This window comes from Rhinatrema bivittatum, chromosome 1 (genome assembly GCF_901001135.1).
Source record: "Rhinatrema bivittatum chromosome 1, aRhiBiv1.1, whole genome shotgun sequence".
NCBI classification, from domain to species: domain Eukaryota; kingdom Metazoa; phylum Chordata; class Amphibia; order Gymnophiona; family Rhinatrematidae; genus Rhinatrema; species Rhinatrema bivittatum.
Genome location: NC_042615.1, coordinates 690,894,280 through 690,913,999, shown reverse-complemented (window position 1 = coordinate 690,913,999; position 19,720 = coordinate 690,894,280). Strand labels below are relative to the sequence as shown.

Here is a 19,720-nt window from a genome sequence, read left to right as displayed (position 1 = left end):
CCATAAACAACTCCGATCTATGTCTAAAGAACATTCTCAGTGTCCATTCTTTATCTGCTTCCATTAAATAGGAAACCACCAAAGTAGCTGGTATAGTTTGATCATTCTGAGATGTTTCCAGGAATTCGGTTAAATTTAGTTGTATGGGATCATCATTAACCTTCCTTTTTCCTTCTTCCTTACTAACACTACTACTTGGGATATAATATATCCTAGACGTTACTGGTAAGGCCTGTTCTGGTATTTTCAAAACCTCTAGCATATATTTTTTCCACATCTCTTTTGGTGAAATTAACTGACTTTTTGGGAAGTTGATAAAGCGCAAATTTTTCCCCCTAAGGGTATTCTCAATATTTTCTAATTTATTGGTCAAAATTTGATTTTCTTTTATTATTGCACACTGTTGTGCTTTATTACTATCTATTTCAATTTTTAATTTAGCTGTATTCTCTTTTTCAATTTGCATTCCTTTCTCAACTTCTATGTCTCATATCCATTTTCTCCATATATGTATATACTGGCGACATCTGATTATAAATATTCTCATTTAAAGACTGGATAGCTTCCCATATTGAATCAAGAGAAATGGTTGTTGGTTTTTTCAGTTCTCTTCATTTGTGGGAAAATAATTTTAGCCTCGAGGTTCTCCCTTTCATTAGGTTTTCTGACATCAACCCCAGGTTCTGATGGTGATATAGAGGGGCTAAGCAAGTCCAAGGATGAAACACATCCCTGTTCCGGTATTTTTAGGCCCTCACTGGCCTTCTCCGGATCAGGGGTTTGGATTTGCGGCCTCATCTCTGCTGGATTACCTGGGGGTGTTCGTTCTATCGGGGATAAGGTGGTACAAAGTTCAAGAGAGGGGCCAGGTAAAACTTCCTCCTTACCCTCTCTCAGCGAACATTCACCCGATACCAATGCTCCACGATGTACATGTGCATCCATCGGGCCCAGCTTTGTTGTAATAGATTCGGAATGAGCCTCTTTTTCTCTGGCCCTCCGTTTTCTCACTGAGTGCGGCATTATAAAAAATAAATGCTGGGCCTGCGGTTACTCACGTTTACCGGAGTTTCAAGTCAATCCTTAGATCTCTCGGTGTTTACAGGTGTAGAGGAGTGTAAGAAGCTCTTCAAACCCTCTCAAATCCGTCACAAAGCCGCACTAAGCCGCGCGCCCCATGGGACAGCGCGGCTTAGGACAAGCGCCGACGTCGACAAGCGCCGTTACTGGGCCGGTCTTATGGGCTGCAGGTCCCACCCTGATGACGTCACTGGTGGGCGGGGTTTCCGGCGTCGTCGACAGGGCCAGGCAGCCTCACCTCAGCGTTCTGGGCCGGGCTCCCTTCACCCTCGCAGGTATGGGAAATTAAAGTTCTTTCCAGCTCCTCCAGCGCCAGGAAACTCTCCTGCTGGGCCGGTCTTATGGGCTGCAGGTCCCACCCCGATGACATCACTGGTGGGCGGGGTTTCCGGCGTCGTCGACGGGGCCAGGCAGCCTCACCTCAGCATTCTGGGCCGGGCTCCTTTCACCCTCGCAGGTATGGGAAATTAAAGTTCTTTCCAGCTCCTCCAGCATGTTTGAGCATTTTGAACATTGTGGATACCGAGACCAAGGCAAGTGGTGTTGATAGACACTTATCAACTCTGTGCATTGCATTAAGGCTAGAGAAGGTGTTGTCAGCTAATGACCTCATGAGCCAGCAACCAACCTCTATCAAAAGCCTTGCACTGTGCTAAATGTATAGGCCGACTGCTCCCAGAGGTATAATGTGGTAGGCGTTATGGCTTGTTCATTTTCAGTGTTTTGTCAAAAGACAAGCATTTAGGCCTAACTGAGGGCTGGAGTGACCCAAGTCTGTAACTCAGACATTTTAGTTATCATATTTGTCTCTGACAGATGTTGGTCATGCTGCCAAGTGTAGATCATGTTCAATGAGAAATCATGACTTAGAGGACTTCATTAGCAGGTAGGGACAAGTTTGGCACAGACATCACTGATGGTTGAGGATGAACAATCCTGGAACATCCCGATTGGGCATGAGCAGGTAAACAAGTGATAGAGGTAGTCTGTACAAACCAGTGTCCGAACAGATATGTGGGTCTGGGTGAGTGACTTGCTGTGGTAGCCTCCGTCTATATTTATTTATTTAAAGGTTTTTATATACCGATAGCCGTTTGCACATCATATCAATTTACAGATAATGTTTAACATGATAGAGAAAATACATGGAACGATTTGGTTACATGGCATGGTAAACGGGTGGGGGGGGGGGGGGTACAAAAACATGGTATGCTTGTAGTGCTTGATCCTGCAGTTGGAGCAGAAGTGGGGGTGATGTAGGGCTAGTTGTTCCCTTCCTTACCACAGCAATGCATACACCAGAGCATTCGCTGTGTGTGCGCATGCATTTAGAACACACTGATTTTTGACACATCAAGTCTGTGCTTCTACTCTTTACAATGGATGCCTCAGATATGTGAATGTGAAAGATGGGGAAAAATGCCCTATGCTTTGTTATTAATATTCCACCTTGGCCTAACACTGTTTATTCATTGAATCGGGGGGGTGAAAATTGACTGCATCTGAACTCATATATGCTATGGCACTTTGCCAGATGAGTACATGTCTGCCTGTAGTGTACACTGCCCCCTGATACCTGAGGCTCCCCCACCTAGTTCCTGGAGTTGAGCCTGTGTATACTGATATTTGAGGGTATGCCTGTTTGGAAGAGCTTCAGCTGCCCAGAGAGACTGTGGTTTTTGGGTGGGAGGTTTATATGAGATCCACTTAATTTTGGGGATGGAGGGAAGGGGAGGGCCAATGGCACCCTCATGGCAGCTACTATCAGGTTCTACTGATAAATGGGTTGGGGGAGGGCTCTATGCCAGTGTGTTGATGATGGGGGGAGGGCAGGAGTCCTGCCAGCACCCCTATTACAGGTTCTTCTTTTCAAAACCAAGGCATACTTAACCACTTATCTGTAGAACATATCCTAATAACTAGACTTAGAGCCTGTCCTACAAGGCCACCTCACCTGAGCCTTACTCTGCCAGATTAGGCCTACAAATTATCCGTCCTATGTAGCAGCACAACTTTTGGATGCATAGAGTAGGTGGCAAATTTCTCCAGCTGATTATAGCTTATTTATGTATTTATTTGTCTGCTTATTTATGTAGGGGACAAGTTCTGCTACCAACTGGAGCAGCATCACTTGGCCACTATGCAGCCCTATGATTATGCACCTCTGTCTACCTGCAGCCTTCTCTTACACTGTATCAGCTGCTGTGTAACCACTGAGGAGGAGTCAGGGAGTTGTATAGGATAGAGATTCCCTACTGCCCAAGAGCAGACAGCGATGAGGGCTGCTGTTGCCTGGGACCAGGCAAACTTCAACAGACTGGTCCTACCCCTATACTGACTTGGGTTGTGGATCTGTATATACCTGTTAGCTACAGATGATCTCACACAGAGATGAAAGGCCTGTGCCATACGACACAACTGATCTGCAAACCACCAGTACATGGGATCGAAATGTGGTATTAACTCAGTTTATGAAGACACTGTGTGCACCATTGGAGTCCACCTCCTTGAAGTTTCTATCTGGAAAGTGGTATGCTTAGTTGCAATTATGTCAGCTAGAAGATCCGTTAGCTTCAGGCAATTGTTCTTACTCATCATACCTTTAGTTTTTTAACAACAGGTTGGTGCTCCATACTAATCCAAAGTTTCTGCCAAAAGTGTTTTCTGCTTTCCTTCTGAATCAAGCCATCATATCGCCTATATTTTTTCCAAGACCATGTGCACATGAGGGTGAGAGAGACCCGCATTGGTTAGATTGTAAAAGGGGATTGGCTTATTTGATGAGAACTCAACTACATCATTTGGCTTCCCAGAGATGTTAGGAATAGCTGTTGCCAAACACATGTTGACCAACTGCCTGGCAGATTGTATTGCACATTGCACTGTACTTCATTATGCTTTGGCTGGCCTCCAGATCACAAACTCTGTCAAGGCTCACAAAGTGAGAGCCTTGGCTCATCTTTGAGCTGCGTTAATTGACGACATCTGCAAAGCTGCAACTTGGTTGTTAATTCACACCTTCACATTCCATAACTGTCTGGACAATCTCTCAAGAAGTGATAGTAAACTTAGAAAGCAGTTTGCACAGTCTGTTCACACAATAGTCCACTCTCCATGGTGGAGTTCGGGTTGTTTATTCAGTAAGTGTTCTGCTGCAAGCCTCAGCTTGGGACTCTCCATTTATCATGGCTAATTCAGCCCTGCTTGTTGACAAAGAAAGCAAGTTTGCTTACCACAAATGGCATCTTCTATAGACAGCAGGATGATTTAGCCATGCTTAATACCCACCCACCTCCCTGAAAAGTCAACATCTGAGCTAAAGCTAAGTTCTACAATCAACTGAGGGTTCACAAGGCAGCATTAGAACATAAGAAAATGCCATACTGGGTCAGACCAAGGGTCCATCAAGCCCAGCATCCTGTTTCCAACAGTGGCCAATCCAGGCCATAAGAACCTGGCAAGTACCCAAAAACTAAGTCTATTCCATGTAACCATTGCTAATGGCAGTGGCTATTCTCTAAGTAAACTTAATAGCAGGTAATGGACTTCTCCTCCAAGAACTTATCCAATCCTTTTTTAAACACAGCTATACTAACTGCACTAACCACATTCTCTGGCAACAAATTCCAGAGTTTAATTGTGCGTTGAGTAAAAAAGAACTTTCTCCGATTAGTTTTAAATGTGCCCCCATGCTAACTTCATGGAGTGCCCCCTAGTCTTTCTACTATCCGAAAGAGTAAATAACCGATTCACATCTACCCGTTCTAGACCTCTCATGATTTTAAACACCTCTATCATATCCCCCCTCAGTCGTCTCTTCTCCAAGCTGAAAAGTCCTAACCTCTTTAGTCTTTCCTCATAGGGGAGTTGTTCCATTCCCCTTATCATTTTGGTAGCCCTTCTCTGTTCCTTCTCCATCGCAATTATATCTTTTTTGAGATGCGGCGACCAGAATTGTACACAGTATTCAAGGTGCGGTCTCACCATGGAGCGATACAGAGGCATTATGACATTTTCCGTTTTATTCATCTCTTGCACATACTCAGTTGAGTAAAGGTTGCATGAACTAAGAGAAGGATCTGTTTTTATGAAGTCATCACATGTGATGGCAAGCAGTTTTTAAAAATGTTTTCCCATGATGTATGCAAAACAGACCACATGAATCACAAGAGTAAGACTTGTTCTGCTATAGCAGAGAACATCAATTAAGATAAGCTATTCAATTTTTTCTGTCATTGTTTTATTTTCAGTTCTTATCTCCATTTTGTCCTACAACAACTTTGGAGTCCAAAGCAGATGATATAATGCCTTCAGTTTCAGCTTCTGCTCCAACTGCAGGATCAAGCACTACATTGTCTCAACACTTGGTAATAATTGTATTAATGTGTTCCTATCACAGTGCTTTATATTAATGTATAACAATCTTTTTGTTGATAGTACACTCAGGTTGACTTTTGGAGGGCTTCCAGGCATCCAGCCTAATTTTGACTGCTTCTGCTCCTTAATCTGCCGCATTGACTGTCATGTTGACAGGATGTATATCCAAATCTATAATTCAGACACTTGAATGTTTTGGGAAGAAATAATCAGAATGCTATGCTCATTTTCCACATAGCTTCATGCCAGATATTTATGGTCTAGTGTATGCATTCTCTACTGGAAGGGGCAAGGGAATTCTGAGTTTCTTCCTCAGGAGAAAGAGGTGGTTTTGTTTGCTTCCTGGTCTCAGGAGAGATGTATGGAAAACATCTGATTAGATCAATCAGTGCTTTTGATACAGCATCAAGAACCCCTACCATGGCCATTGGTGTGTGCAAACTCTTGTGGCTGCATGCATCAGACCTTAGAGCAGATGTGCCCTGCAGTGGAGAAAATGTAATTGGATATAGTGTCTTGGAGGCAGTGGCTTAAAGACTGCTATACAATGTTTCAGACACTCTCCTCAGCTCTCCTTTTCTGCAAGAGAGTATACAAGTGGGCCACCAGGGAAAGATTTCCATCCTCTCATCCCCACAAGCAGTAGGGTCCTTGACCCCCATCCTAGAGATAATAATGGCTCTATACCCCAATGTACCTTCCAATCAAAATCTGGGTAAAGATTTTGATTGAATACAGTTGCATATCCTATTGTTCCTAGTATGCATTCTGAAAGCTCTCCCTGTCAGGTGTGGGGGAGGAGTCAGAGTTTATTTGTAAAACATTGGTCCAGATTAATTGCAGAAAACCAAATCCTTCAGATTATACTGTGAGGTTATAGATTACATTTATTGGAAATCCCTCCAAATTATCTTCTGAGAGGCTCTTGGCATACATCAAGACATGTTATGACTAGAACTCTCTTCCCTCTTGACAGGGTGGTCAAACCTGTCCTAGCGCAGGAAGGAGGGTGGGGATTTTATTCCATGTATTTCCTGATCCCCAAAAAGAGGATAACTCTGTTCCAACCTAAACCTAAAGGACTTAAATAAATTTCTCATGAAAGCAAAGTTCAACATGGGATTTCTCTGGGCACCTTGATTCTGTTCCTTTGAAAAGGGGACTGGCTATGCTTTCTGGATCTCAAGGATGTTTATAACTATATAGAGATACACCCCAGTCACAGGAAGTATTTCAAATTTATCATATGGAACACCATCTGCAGTACCTCATACTACCATTTGTCCTTGTGTAAGCATTACATTTCCTAAATGTCTAGCTATGGTAGTTGAGCATCTTCACAGACTAAGGGTGAATACTGATAGAGTGCAATATAAAAATTTGAAGAAGCATCATATTAGAAAAATAACTAAGGCTAAGAGAAATTACTAGTTTTGCCTGATTTCCAGTTCATCTAATCTTACCAAGGAGCTCTTTAGGATTATAAATAGTTTGATAAAGCCTAAAGTAAATGATTCAGATGAATGGCTGGTGGCAACCTAGGAGAGGTTACCATATTTCTTCTCTAACAAGGTTTTTTAACCTTGTGTTGAATGGTCTGAAGCTGCTGATTGATGTCCTTGATTCCATAACAATTGACCTGGACATCACTGTTTGGCCACAAACTCCAAGTCAATGCAGGTACCAGGAGTTTGCAGATCAGGAGAGGGAGCTAGCAAATTGCAGACTTTATCCTAGAGACACAATCTCCCTGATTTCAGCTCTCCATCTGCTGATTCTTCTTTGAGAGGTGGGCTAGCTGAATGGATGGGACACAAAGCAAATGCCTTCTTGAGAGGGTGTGAAGTCTACTATTCAAGCAAGTCACTATTGGTCCACTCCTAGAAAAGCAGTCTTTAGGTGCTAGTGTGATGGAGAATTTTTGCCCAATTTCCAGTGCTCCATTTTAGTAAAACTCATTAAAAAATGATTTGGACACAATCATGTTAATTTATTGATGACAGCAATGTCTTGGATCCATGCCAGTTGGGATTTCACCCCAGGCATGCTACTAAGACATTGCTAGTGGGACTACTGGTTGAGTAGTTACAGGCTGTGGATTGAGGACTGCACGCAAGTAGTGCTGCTTCTTGATTTTTCTGCTCCTTTTGATCTGATTGATCATTAGTTTTTGAGGCTTTCTGACCTGAGATATCGGATACTCACCTCATTTGAGTAATTGAATATAAAGGCTTATGGTAACTAATATTCTTCTTTTCACCCTTTGGTATGTGGGTTTGTGCAATGGTTGCTACTCTACTCAGTCCTTTTTTAAATTTGTTTTTGCAGGTACTTGATGTGTAGTAGTTAATTCAATGTCTGTATACATATTACGCAAACAATGTCCGCATACATGTGTTTACTGAAATTGAATTGACTGAATGTTACTCTGGAGACTATTGAGGAACGGGGGAATCTCTATGCATGCTTGACAGTGTTTTGGAAGTGTACTTGGGCAAGTAAACTAAGTCTAAACCCGTAGAAATCTAAAGTGCTGATGGTGGGTAAACAAGCTCGTTTAGATGCCACAGTCCATTTGTCACTGAATGGGACCGTGTTGCCATTTAAAAAAAAAGAGGTGTGCAACTGAGATGTATCTGAGGCAACTTTAAACTTGCAATTTTATATTGTGAAGGCTATGAATACTGCTTTTTTCTGTCTCCATGCAAGTCATAGGATTAAGCCATGGTTTCCTAAGAAAGATCTGGTTGTCTTAGTCCATGCTGCTGTAACATTGCAATTAGATTACTGTAATTCCTTATTTGGGGCCTCCCTAATAAAGATCTAAAGTGTTTGTAATTACTTCAAAGTACTGCAGCCAGTTTTCTAGTTGACTATGATCCTCATGACCATATAATATCTCATTTGTGTTCATTACACAGACTCACTATACAGAGTCAAATACATTTTAAAATCATTTGTCTGACATATAGGGCATTAGATGACTTTGAGCAAATTACCTTAGAAAACCTGTTGAGACTGCATGTTCCCTAATGTTTTCTGCACTCAAATTGGACCAAAAGAGGGGAAATTTAACTATTGCCCTTGACAGCTTTTCTGTGTATTTCCCTTTACTTGTGGAATCAAGTTCTCCCTAAGCTACAATTAGTGGGGGGGGTTTACTTTCAGTTTCACAAACTACTAAAAACCTGATTGTTTAACAGAGCTATTGCTTCATGTTTTCTGCCTGAGTTGTCAGTTTAATGTGAAGGAGGAACAGCAATTCTTATGTGTGGATACTAAGATAAAAATGTAACTCATTTGATTTTAGATTTTGTTTTGATATTGTATTTCATTGAATTAGAAATGCTGTTTTTGTTCAAAGTAATGTTTTTGTTTCATTCTCAACCACCCCTGAGCACCTATGGTGATATAGTATGTAATAAATGCACAACAGAATCATTTTGGGTAGAAATCCCATGTGTGTTGGGGAAGAGTATAGCAATAGGCGTATACTACCGTCCTCCTAGCCAAAATGATGAGATGGACGATGATGCTAAGAGAAATCAGGGAAGCTAACCAAATTGGTAATGCAGTAATAATAGGAGATTTCAATTACCCCAATATTGTCTTGGTAAATGTAACATCAGGACATGCTAGAGAGAGAAAGTTTCCTGGATGGAATAAATGACAGCTTTATGGAGCAATTGGTTCAGGAATTGACGCGAGAGGGAGCTATTTTAGATCTAATTCTTAGTGGAGCACAGGATTTGGAGAGAGAGGTAATGTGATGGGGCTTCTTGGCAATAATGATCATAACATGATCAAATTTGAATTAATGATCATTGATCATAACATGGTCAAATTTAAATTAATGACTGGGGGGGGGGTCTATAAGTAAATCCATGGCTCTAGCACTAAACTTTCAAAAGGGAAACTTTGATAAAACGAGAAAAATAGTTAGAAAAAACTGAAAGGTGCAGCTACAAAGGTAAAAAGTGTGCAACAGGCATGGGCATTGTTAAAAAAAAAAAATAAAAAAGACATCCTAGACGCACAGTCCAGATGTATTCCACGCATTAAGAAAGGTGAAAGGAAAGCCGAACAATTGTCTGAATGGTTAAAAGGTGAGGTGAAAGTGGCTATTTTAGCCAAAAGATCTTCCTTGAAAAATTGGAAGAAGGATCCATTTGAAGAAATTAGGGAAAAAGCATTAACATAGGCACGTTAAATGTAAAACATTAATAAGGCAGGCTAAAAGAGAATTTGAAATGAAGTTGGTCATAGAAGCAAAAACTCAAAATAAAAACTTTTTAAAATATATCCGAAGCAGGACACATGTGAGGGAGTCGGTTGGACCATTAGATGATCGAGGGTTAAAGGGGCACTCGGTAAGATAAGACCATTGCGGAAAGACTAAATGGATTCTTTGCTTCAGTGTTTACCGAGAAGCATGTTGGGGAGATACCCGTTCCGGAGACAGTTTTCAAGAATGATTATGCAGATGATCTGACCCAAATCAAGGTGAACATGAAAGATGTAGTAGGTCACATTGACAAGCTGAAAAATAGCAAATTTCCTGGACTGGATGGTATACATCCCAGGGTTCTGAAAGTACTAAAAAAATTAAATTTCAGACCTATTACAAGTAATTTGTAACATATCATTAAAATCATCCATTGTACCTGAAGACTGGAAGGTGGCCAATTTAACCTTGATATATTTAAAGGGCTCCAGAGGTGATCTGGGAAACTATAGGCTGGTGAGCCTGACTTCAGTGCCGGGAAAAATCATGGAAACTATTATAAAGAATAAAATCACAGAACAAAAAATACATGATTTAATGGGATACAAGCATGTATGGATTTACCCAAGAAAGTCTTGCTTCACAAATATACATTTTTTTTTGAAGGGGTAATTCTCATATCCCTACACGATCACTAAGATCTCATAACAAAGGCTTATTTGAAAACCCATCTATTAAAAAACTACCACCTAAAACAAACAAGAGACAGAGCTATCAGAATACATGATCTACAATTCAATGTGAAAGCCCTCTTCTCCTATGTATCTGAGCTCACCAAAGCTCCCACTCCTACCCCGACAACCGCAGAGACACAAGTGAAATGCGATAAACTTGCCCTCTACTTCAGGGAAAAAGTTCATAAACGCATACAACGCTTTCCCCTCAAAGTCCTTCCATCCACACCCCTTACCACTACCTCACAAACTCCCTTTAACACTTTTGAACTGACCACATCCTCTGAAATAGAAACAACACTCAAAAAAATGAAACCAGCCCAACACCACTCTGACACTATACCCACCAAAGCTCTACTATCTATCCCCAGCACCATAGCAAAACCTTTTGTTGACATTATAAACTGCTCTCTGTCCTCAGGAATTATACCTGACTCCCTTAAGCAAGCCACCATCAAACCCCTACTTAAGAAGCCTAATCTCGACCCCCAATGACCTCTCCAATTTCCGACCCATCTCCAACCTTCCAATCTTATCCAATGTACTTGAAAAATTAGTAAACTCTCAGCTCTCTGATCACCTTGACACATAACATCCTCTTCCCTTCTCAATTTGGCTTTCGTAAACTCTACAATACAGAAACCCTCCTATTCTCCCTCACCGACACCATTCTGCAAGGCTTCGACAAAGGTCACTCATACTTACTGACACTACTTGACATCTCTGCAGCTTTTGACACGGTAAACATACTCCTAACACGCCTCCAGGAAATTGGTATCTCTGACACCCCCCTCCTATGGTTCAAGTCGTACCTTACCAACAGGCTCTACAAAGTGAAAATAGATGACTATGAATCTAAACCCATCCACCTCCACGGAGGCGTACCCAAGGATCCTCTCTTTCCTCGACCCTCTTCAATATATACCTACTTCCCCTCTGCCAACTCCTCTCTAACCTTGACCTCCCCCACTATTTCTATGCGGATGACGTACAGATACTCATCCCCATCACAGATTCTCTCTAACCTCCACACTTAAAAGATGGGAAAACACACTTACATCGATAAACAGCCTCCTCACCAGCATTAACCTAGCCTTCAATTCCTCCCAAATGGAACTCCTCATAATCTCACCAACTCACCACAACATTAGTACCCCCCCAAATCACTCCTCCTCACAGCATGCACGAGACCTAGGTGTCATAATCAATAATCGCCTCAACCTCCAAAAATTCATTGGCTCAAATATGAAAGATTGTTACTTTAAACTTAACACCTTAAAAAAGCTCAGACCTCCTCTCCACCTTTGCGACTTCTGGACAGTACTACAAGCCACTATTCTTTCCAAAATAGACTATTGTAATTCCCTCCTACTTGGTCTACCCAAAGCCTCTATTAAACCCCTACAACTTCTTCAAAACGCAACAGCCAAAATACTCACCAACTCATGCAAATTCAACCACATCACCCCCATTCTCAAAGACCTACATTGGCTCCCCATCCACCACCGTATAACATACAAAGCACTCACCATCATACATAAAACACTCCACAACCAGAACATGCCCTGGATGAAAGACCACTTCCACACATCTAATAGACCTACCAGATCATCATATAAGGTACCCTCCACACCCCCTCTCCAAAACAACTGCACCTCCTCTCCACCAAAGACCGTGCCATATCCATAGCTGGTCGTCACACCTGGAACTCCATGCCACCCAAACTCAGACTTGAGCAATGCGCACAGAAATTTAAAAAAAAACCTCAAAACATGGCTATTCAAGAAAGCCTACCCTTAAACTCTCGTATTTCATCCCGCGCATCCCATTCCCTCTCCGACCATCACCAACTAATACTTCCTGCCCATCCTTTCTTCTGTCCACCTACCTCAGCTAATTTGCACAAAACTATCGAACACCCTCTTCACCCAGCAGACGCCGCAGCTATACGTTACATAAGACACACATTACTTGTAAATAGTTTTCTTATGTTACATTATATTATATTCTCTGTTTTAATTTTATAACTTCTTACTTATGCCTCTTTGCTTTTACGCATATTACTTCCTCATCTCCAAGTTTTTCTGCTCCTTGTTTATTGTAATTGGTCTCTACCTTGTTTGATGTAAACCAGCATGATGTCCCTGACAAATGTCGGTAAAGAAAAGCCATAAATAAATAAATAGATATCAATTGCAGGCCCTATGCTCTGGAACTTCCTACCAGAAAACCTAAGAATATCTACAGACACCAAGACATTTAAGCAAGATCTGAAATCCTGTCTCTTCAACAATGCCTTCTCACTAACTCAATAACTAAGTCTTCCACTTCAATCTATAATCTTTCCTTTAATTGTCCTCCTGTTCTTCTACCCTCCTTTTAACTTTTCCTTTGCTCATTATTATTTTAACCTAATGCACCATTGTGATCTAGTGATTCTCACCTGGAATGAGTGTATATAAAAATCCTAAATAAATAAATAAAATAAATAAATACAAACCGGGCTGCTTCAGGATAATATTGCAGTGTTTTTGGTTTGTTTGGGGCTTTTTGTTTGTTTTTTTTAAACAAAATCCAATTCCTGGCCTGAAAATGGGACTGAAGCCCACACTCAAACTAGTCAGTTTTTATAGAAAAGAAGTTCAGTCCATTTGCAAACGTTAACTTTTTATAAAAACAATTTAATTGATTTGCAAACTAATTCAAATTGATTTATCCAAAAGCAGTCCACTCAATCACTGAATTCATGCCAGTGTTGTGGAACGTTAAGTGGCTTTAAATGATATAGTAGAATCACACTAAAGGTTTTTCTGACTGATAATTGGTTGAAATAGTCACTTTTATTGTTGCTTTTAGAAGCCATAAGTGGACTATCTCCTATCCGCAGTAATTTAAATTTGCAGTGGGGTATCACTGTTTGTACATCAAAATTACCACCAGTTACCTTGGTTCTTCATTTCCTTCCTCTAGCCCCGTGTTTCCCAACCTTCTCCTGGAGGCACACTTAGCCAATCAGGTTTTCAGGATTTCCACAGTGAATATGCATGAGGTAGATTTACAAACCCTGGGTCTCCAATGTATGTAAATCTATCTCATGCACTTTCATTATGAATATCCTGAAAATCCAACTGGTTGGTTGTGCTTCCAGGAAACACTGCTTTAGCCACTAGGAATCCTGTGTGTTTATCCCTCGCCATTTTGAATTCCATTCCTGTTCTTAGCCTCATGGGAGGGACAGTTCAGGCATCCACTATCTTTTCTGTGAAAAAATATTTCCTGATGTTCCTGAATCTTCCCCCTTGTCTCTCATAATAAACGAAAGCAACTATCTGCATCTAAGTATCTGTGTCTTTTTATCTTTAGAATTAATGGCTTTATTTTCTTCTGTGTAGCCAATGACTAGGGTTGTAACATCAGCTCAGCAGAAAGCAGGAAAAACAATAACAGCCCGGGTCACAGGAAGATCAGATTTGGGGCAGAGGAGTAATAGAGTTGGAAGTAATTTAAACACAATGGCAGTATCACCACCAATGAGTTCTGTGGTTGTAGAAAAGCATCATCCAATCACTCAGGTGAGTCAAATAATTTACTATTAGCAATTCTTTTGAAAAGAAAAGGTTTTGTGAAAAGCCACAATTTTTGTCATATCCCATACTTTTAAGTAAGCAATACAATGTATCTTATTTTGTTATGTGTAGAACATGCCAGAAATATGATGTTGATATGTTTGGAGACTTATCTAGCAAGATACAATGAATGATAGCTATCAATATAATGTACATATATTTTGGAAACATGGGCCTCTATTCTTTAAAATTGAGGTATGCAGAAGTTATGAACATGGATAAATCCTCACAGGACAGAATTTGAATTATTGCTAGAAGAGTCCACATTTATTTATCTACTTATGTAATTATTTGTGGCATGAGGGAAATGGATAAAGAAGCTTTTTACGTGACTCGGAGAATTTTTAGAATTGAGGCTACTGTGATTAATTTTGTGCCTCCAAGCACACAAAATCGGTAATATTCATAACTATTTACCTGGAACATTTATATTGTTTTTGTGAAATGGGTTGGCGTATTTAAAAATTGAAATGTGCAGATTTTTTAGATTACTCTTCAGCTACACACATTTTCATGGTTAAAAGGAAATATGATCATTTATCAGCTTCATAATTCCTTTTGGATACATTTTGATCTTAAAGAAATGGAAAAGTACTTTGTCTACCAAAGGCCAAAAAAGATTGTCTGAATTTTCTGCTGTCACTGTGATTAGTGTAAAATACATGCTAAAGAATATGCATTCTTTGGGGAGTTCTTTAGACCGTTGTCTGTCACAGCTGGTTAGGCTCTATCAGACATAGGATTAGAATGGTTGGTTGCACTAATAAATTCTTCTTTACAAAATGTTTTTCCATCAAGTTTAAAACGGTCTATCTCCCCTTTGCTTAAGAGAGCCCAACTAGACCCCTTTTATTGTGAAAATTATCTCCTATTGCACATTTGCCTGTTTTAACAAACATTTTTAGAAAATCAGTGTTTCCCAAATTTCTAATTTTGTAGGAAGAACAAGTGGTTTAGCAGATATTCAGGTAATATAGAGGGTGTATTCTGTTATCTTTATTGGATGGAATTTTATGGTACCTGGATGTGGGTAAATTGGTGATGTTGGTGCAGTTATATTTATCTAGCACCTTTGACTTGGATTTTGAAATATTAATTGGAAGTTGCTGGCAAGTGAGTTTAGGGGTAAAGTTATTGTTACATGATAGGTTCCAAATGATCCATCTTGGTCAAGATTATTCCGTGTTGGAGAAAGTATGATGTAGGGTGCCGCAGAGGTCTTGTTTATCCCCTTTACTCTTCAATAATTTTATGTGGCCCCTGGCAGATTTATTTCAAAAGTTGGGGTATATGTATAATGCTGATTTCCAGTTTCTGGTACCAGTAGAAAGAGATTTAGGGGAAGCATTAGGTCAGTTAAACCATTGTTTGAAAAGAGTTGAGGGTTGACTGCAAGGAAGCCTCCTGGTATTAAGTCAAAAACTGAGATATTAGGTGTAAAGCAAGTTTTTGAGAATTTTCAGGTCATGCTATTACAACCGAAGGTAGGGGGACAGGTAATTTCAATTTCATCAAAGTTAGGAGTTCGGGGGTGGTTTTGGATATGGCTTTCTATGTGGAAGCTTTTATGACTCAGACCTGTAAGATGGCCCACTTGCAGCTGAAGAGAATTCGACAATTGAAATCATTTCTGGATAATGTTGCAATTAAGATTTTGGTATTAGTTACGATTATTGGGGTATGTTAAATTACTGTAATGGGTGGCTAGTGGGATTACTGGGTTATTTGATGGGAAAGTTACAACTAATTCAGAACAGTGCTGCACGACTGGTTTGTGGGAAATTGTGGAAGGACAGGGTGTCTCCTTTGACCTCGTTGCACTGGCTTCCAGTTGCTGAAAAGGTGAGTTTTACTAGCAATGACCTTTCATTGCATCTGTTTTAATGGTCCTTTCATCAAAGTTGTCATAGCAATTATCAGATCAAGCCCTTAGAGCATCCCAGGGGCTGCGTTGGAATTCTCATATGGTTGAAAATTTAGATCTAGTAGGTGCTCTAAATGTGCTTTTAAAGAAGCAGCCCCTCTGGCCTGGACTAATTATAATTTACCAGTGTTCAAAAATGAATTGTTATACAAAATTTGGGGCACTTAAGGCCCATTTATTTTTTTCCTGGTTTGCAGAGGAGGGGCCAGTTAAGTTGATTTAGTGTTGGCTTTTGATGCTGTGGAGAATTAGAATTATGTTTTGTGGAGTGGTGGGGTCCTGGGGGGAGGGCTGGGAGTTATAGTTTGTAGTTTGTATATGTGATGCTTTATTGTAGGTAATTGGTTTTATGTTGGATTTTACTATGTATGTTAAATAAGTAAACTGATTCAATTGTAAATTTTACTGGTTATGCGGTATATAATTTTTTTTAATTGACAAATCAGGAGCAAAGTTACACCTGCTTTTGTGCATGTATGATGTGCCATGATCCACCCTCACCTGTGTTTTCAAAGTGGATTTATGCGCTTAAGTCCATTTTGAAAATTCTGACTGAACTCTGTAGCTAAAAAGTACCCATAGAATTTAGCCTTTGTGGCTGTTTGAAAATTACCTGCCTTATACCATCCTTTTTTTATTGTGTTCTTAGTTCAAAACTTAATTTTTAATTTGCAGCATTTTAAAAAAAAAAAGTAAGAAAAATAATTGTATATTATTTCCACCAACTGGCATAAGACTAAAAATAACACCACATATCCACCAGTGTTTAGGAAAAGCTTGAGTAGTCCATGTGGCAGGTTTAAGCATGTTTGTAGTCATAAATGAATATACTGAAAATAATAAATGAAATATTTTTACTATATCTATAAGAAAAAAATTGTTACTTTTCTGTACTTTATTTTCCAGCAAACAATATCCCACGCAACTGCAGCAAAATATCCTAGAACTACACTGCTAACATCTGTCAGCGGGAGAATGGCAGTTCCAAGTGGAAGAAGTCAAAGTGTGCACCCTACTGTTCAATCCATAAAAGTTGTTGACTAAATTATTTTGGACATTTGCTTTCTTCACCTTCGAGAAATTTTACCAGGCGTTATAAACACAAATGTGTCGCCATTTGTATCTTTTTAAAATGCTTGAAGGACCTATCAATGAAAATCACATAGCGTTATGTTCACTCTTCTCTTTTTTCATATCTGAAAATACTTTACTGAAAGAAACATGGTTTAAGAATGAATAATTCATTATTACTTGTTGTGCTCCAATTATCAACAAACATCCTATCGTGCCTTTAGAAGTGTGTGTTGTATGGGAGATCTGTACTGTTTTTAAAGAATGCAGAGTGTAGGAGAATATCTTTTGAAAGAGAATCTATGGACACCGATCATTTTTGTTAAACATTTGCAGGTTATGAAATTTTATTTATTTTTTTTTTTAACTAATAAAGGCTGGAATTTGTTTAGAAGTCAGCAGCTCCTATTGGAATGCCTAACCCGAAATCACGATACCTTGTTAATGACAGGGTTCATCTATATATGAAAGCAATAGCCATATAAATTTGAAAACATTGAGTAAAAAAACAAACGACTGGCTTATACACACACTAAAATCAAATGATGTTCCAGACAATAGTGTGTCAAAAAGTAATCATTACCATGCTTTAAAAAAAAAAAAAACCACCCAAAAGAAATTATTTATTCAAAAATAATTATTGTGTATGCAAACAACCACTTTCCAGTGTTTAATGCAATATCAGGTATAGGACATTCCAAGCTGTATACCAAAGAATCCCAACAGAGCTCTTGTTTTGCCATCCAACATAGCTTCTTCAGGGGGAGACTTGTTCAAAACAGTCCTTATCTGGCAATGAAGATCTTCAGAGTCACTTAGGTCATGTACACAAAGCAGTAATGTCTCCATCTGACATGGCAAGTATCTGCTTCTTCCTTTTGTTTGTTGACCCCCACAAATCTAAGGATTCCGCCACCTCCTGTTGGCCCTGTGCAGCTCCGGAGAGGGCAAAATTGTGTGGGTCGTGGGCTACCTCTCTACAACAGAAAGAAGGTGACATGGAGCCTCGGGCTGCAGTTTCTTTGGTACAACATGACATCTGGAAAAACGTTTTTCTCAAGAAGCAGATACTTGCTGTGTCAGATGGAGACATTACTGCTTTGTGTACATACACTAAGTAACTCTTTGAAGATCTTCATTGCCGGATAAGGACTGTTTTGAACGCAAGTCTCCCCCTAAAGAAACCATGTTGGATGGTAAAACAGAGGCTCTGTTGGGGTTCTTTGGTATACAGCTTGGAAATATGCTGCATCTTTGTCTTCTAGTTGATAGTGTATTAAACGTTGGAAAGTAGCTTCCATATACATTAATTTTTCAATAATTTTTTCTTTTGACTGCTTTTTTCACAGCATAGTAATGATTACTTTTTGACACACTACTGTCATATCATTTGATTGCAGTGTGTGCATGAGCCAGCTGTTTTTTTTTTCACTCTTTTTTCAAATTAATATGATCGTTGCTTTCATGCATCAGTAAACCTTGTCATATGCACAGTTTTGATAGCTTGCCTTATTGACTTGTGGTTGCCCTTTTTTTGCACCTTGTTAATGACGACATATTCTTTTCAACTGCAAGATAGATTTCAAAATTAATATTTCAGGTGTGCAGCTGAATTTTAAGCAAAAAGGAATCGCTTATTCCCAGTTGTCTTACTGCAGCAATAACAAAAATGTAAATGGAACTATGTGGAAAGATTACAAGTATGATTGTCTATCTGAATTATTCTTGAGAAGTCTGTATCTCTTTGATACTGTTCCAATAAAGGAAAAATAATTTCAATTTTATTTGTACTGTTATCAACTTTGCTTTAACACTCCCTCAAGGGAAAAAATATGCAGTAGATAGAACAAGAGATGAAAAAATCTAATTTGGAAAAGTCATGATATGTTGATCTTGTAAAACCAATGGTAATATTTGCCTTTAATAATAGGAAATTACTTATAGTTCTGGACATCTAAAATGGAAATCATTACATTTTCCATCAACCCCTTAAAACTCCCAATAACACAGTGTAAAATAAGTGCAGAAGCATCTGATTTGGGGTATAAAAGGCTGCAGCTTCAACAGACATTAATTACTACATACTTTACCCAAGCTAATAAAAACCCCTGAGCAGCAACCACTAGATTTTCTTCTGCCGTCTGCCGCAAACAAGGGAGCTACTATACACTTGACCCCACCCCCCTATCACACCCCTCCTTTCCGGGCTTTGATGCATCTAAATGGCAATCCTAAATACCATCTCCAAAAGGACATAATTCATTGTTAACTTATGCTGTCCATCTCAAACAGTTTACAGGCATCAGGTAGTCCTTACTTGCCTTATGCCCCACCTCCCCCAATCCTAGCTGTGGCCTGCTGGTACCTGCACCCAAAAGATTCCCTCCAAGGCCTCCTGAAATGAATTGATAGAGATCCTGACCAATATCAGATAAATATATCAACTCAGGTCTATAAAAACCTTCACATTGGACATCTGCTCACTCATGTCATTTGGCGCCCTCCCAAGCTTTGAACCCACACGATATCCAGCCCGTATTTAAATCTCGCATGGTGCCAGTCATACCCCATAAGATTGCTCCCACATTCTCCTGACTGCCCAATGGATGAAGGAATGTCTCACAATCCAGACTGTCCTTCGCCTCTTGATCTTACATGTAAGAAAATAATCTGTCATAAATTG

At 39.7% G+C, this 19,720-nt stretch overlaps 1 protein-coding gene across 4 annotated transcripts in view; it reads left to right on the top strand.

Annotated features, from left to right (window-relative positions):
• Positions 1 to 18,821, top strand: part of POC5 (POC5 centriolar protein) — a 189,089-nt gene extending 170,268 nt beyond the window's left edge. For 3 of the 4 annotated variants that reach the window (XM_029575207.1, XM_029575232.1, XM_029575216.1), the window contains 3 exons: positions 5,331 to 5,447; positions 13,809 to 13,988; positions 16,873 to 18,821. In XM_029575207.1, the coding sequence (XP_029431067.1) occupies positions 5,331 to 5,447; positions 13,809 to 13,988; positions 16,873 to 17,010 (435 nt within the window). In that variant the 3' untranslated portion in view covers positions 17,011 to 18,821. The remainder of the gene's footprint in view (positions 1 to 5,330; positions 5,448 to 13,808; positions 13,989 to 16,872) is intronic. The other variant, XM_029575225.1, reaches the window with a different exon arrangement.
• Positions 18,822 to 19,720: the final 899 nt, after the last annotated feature.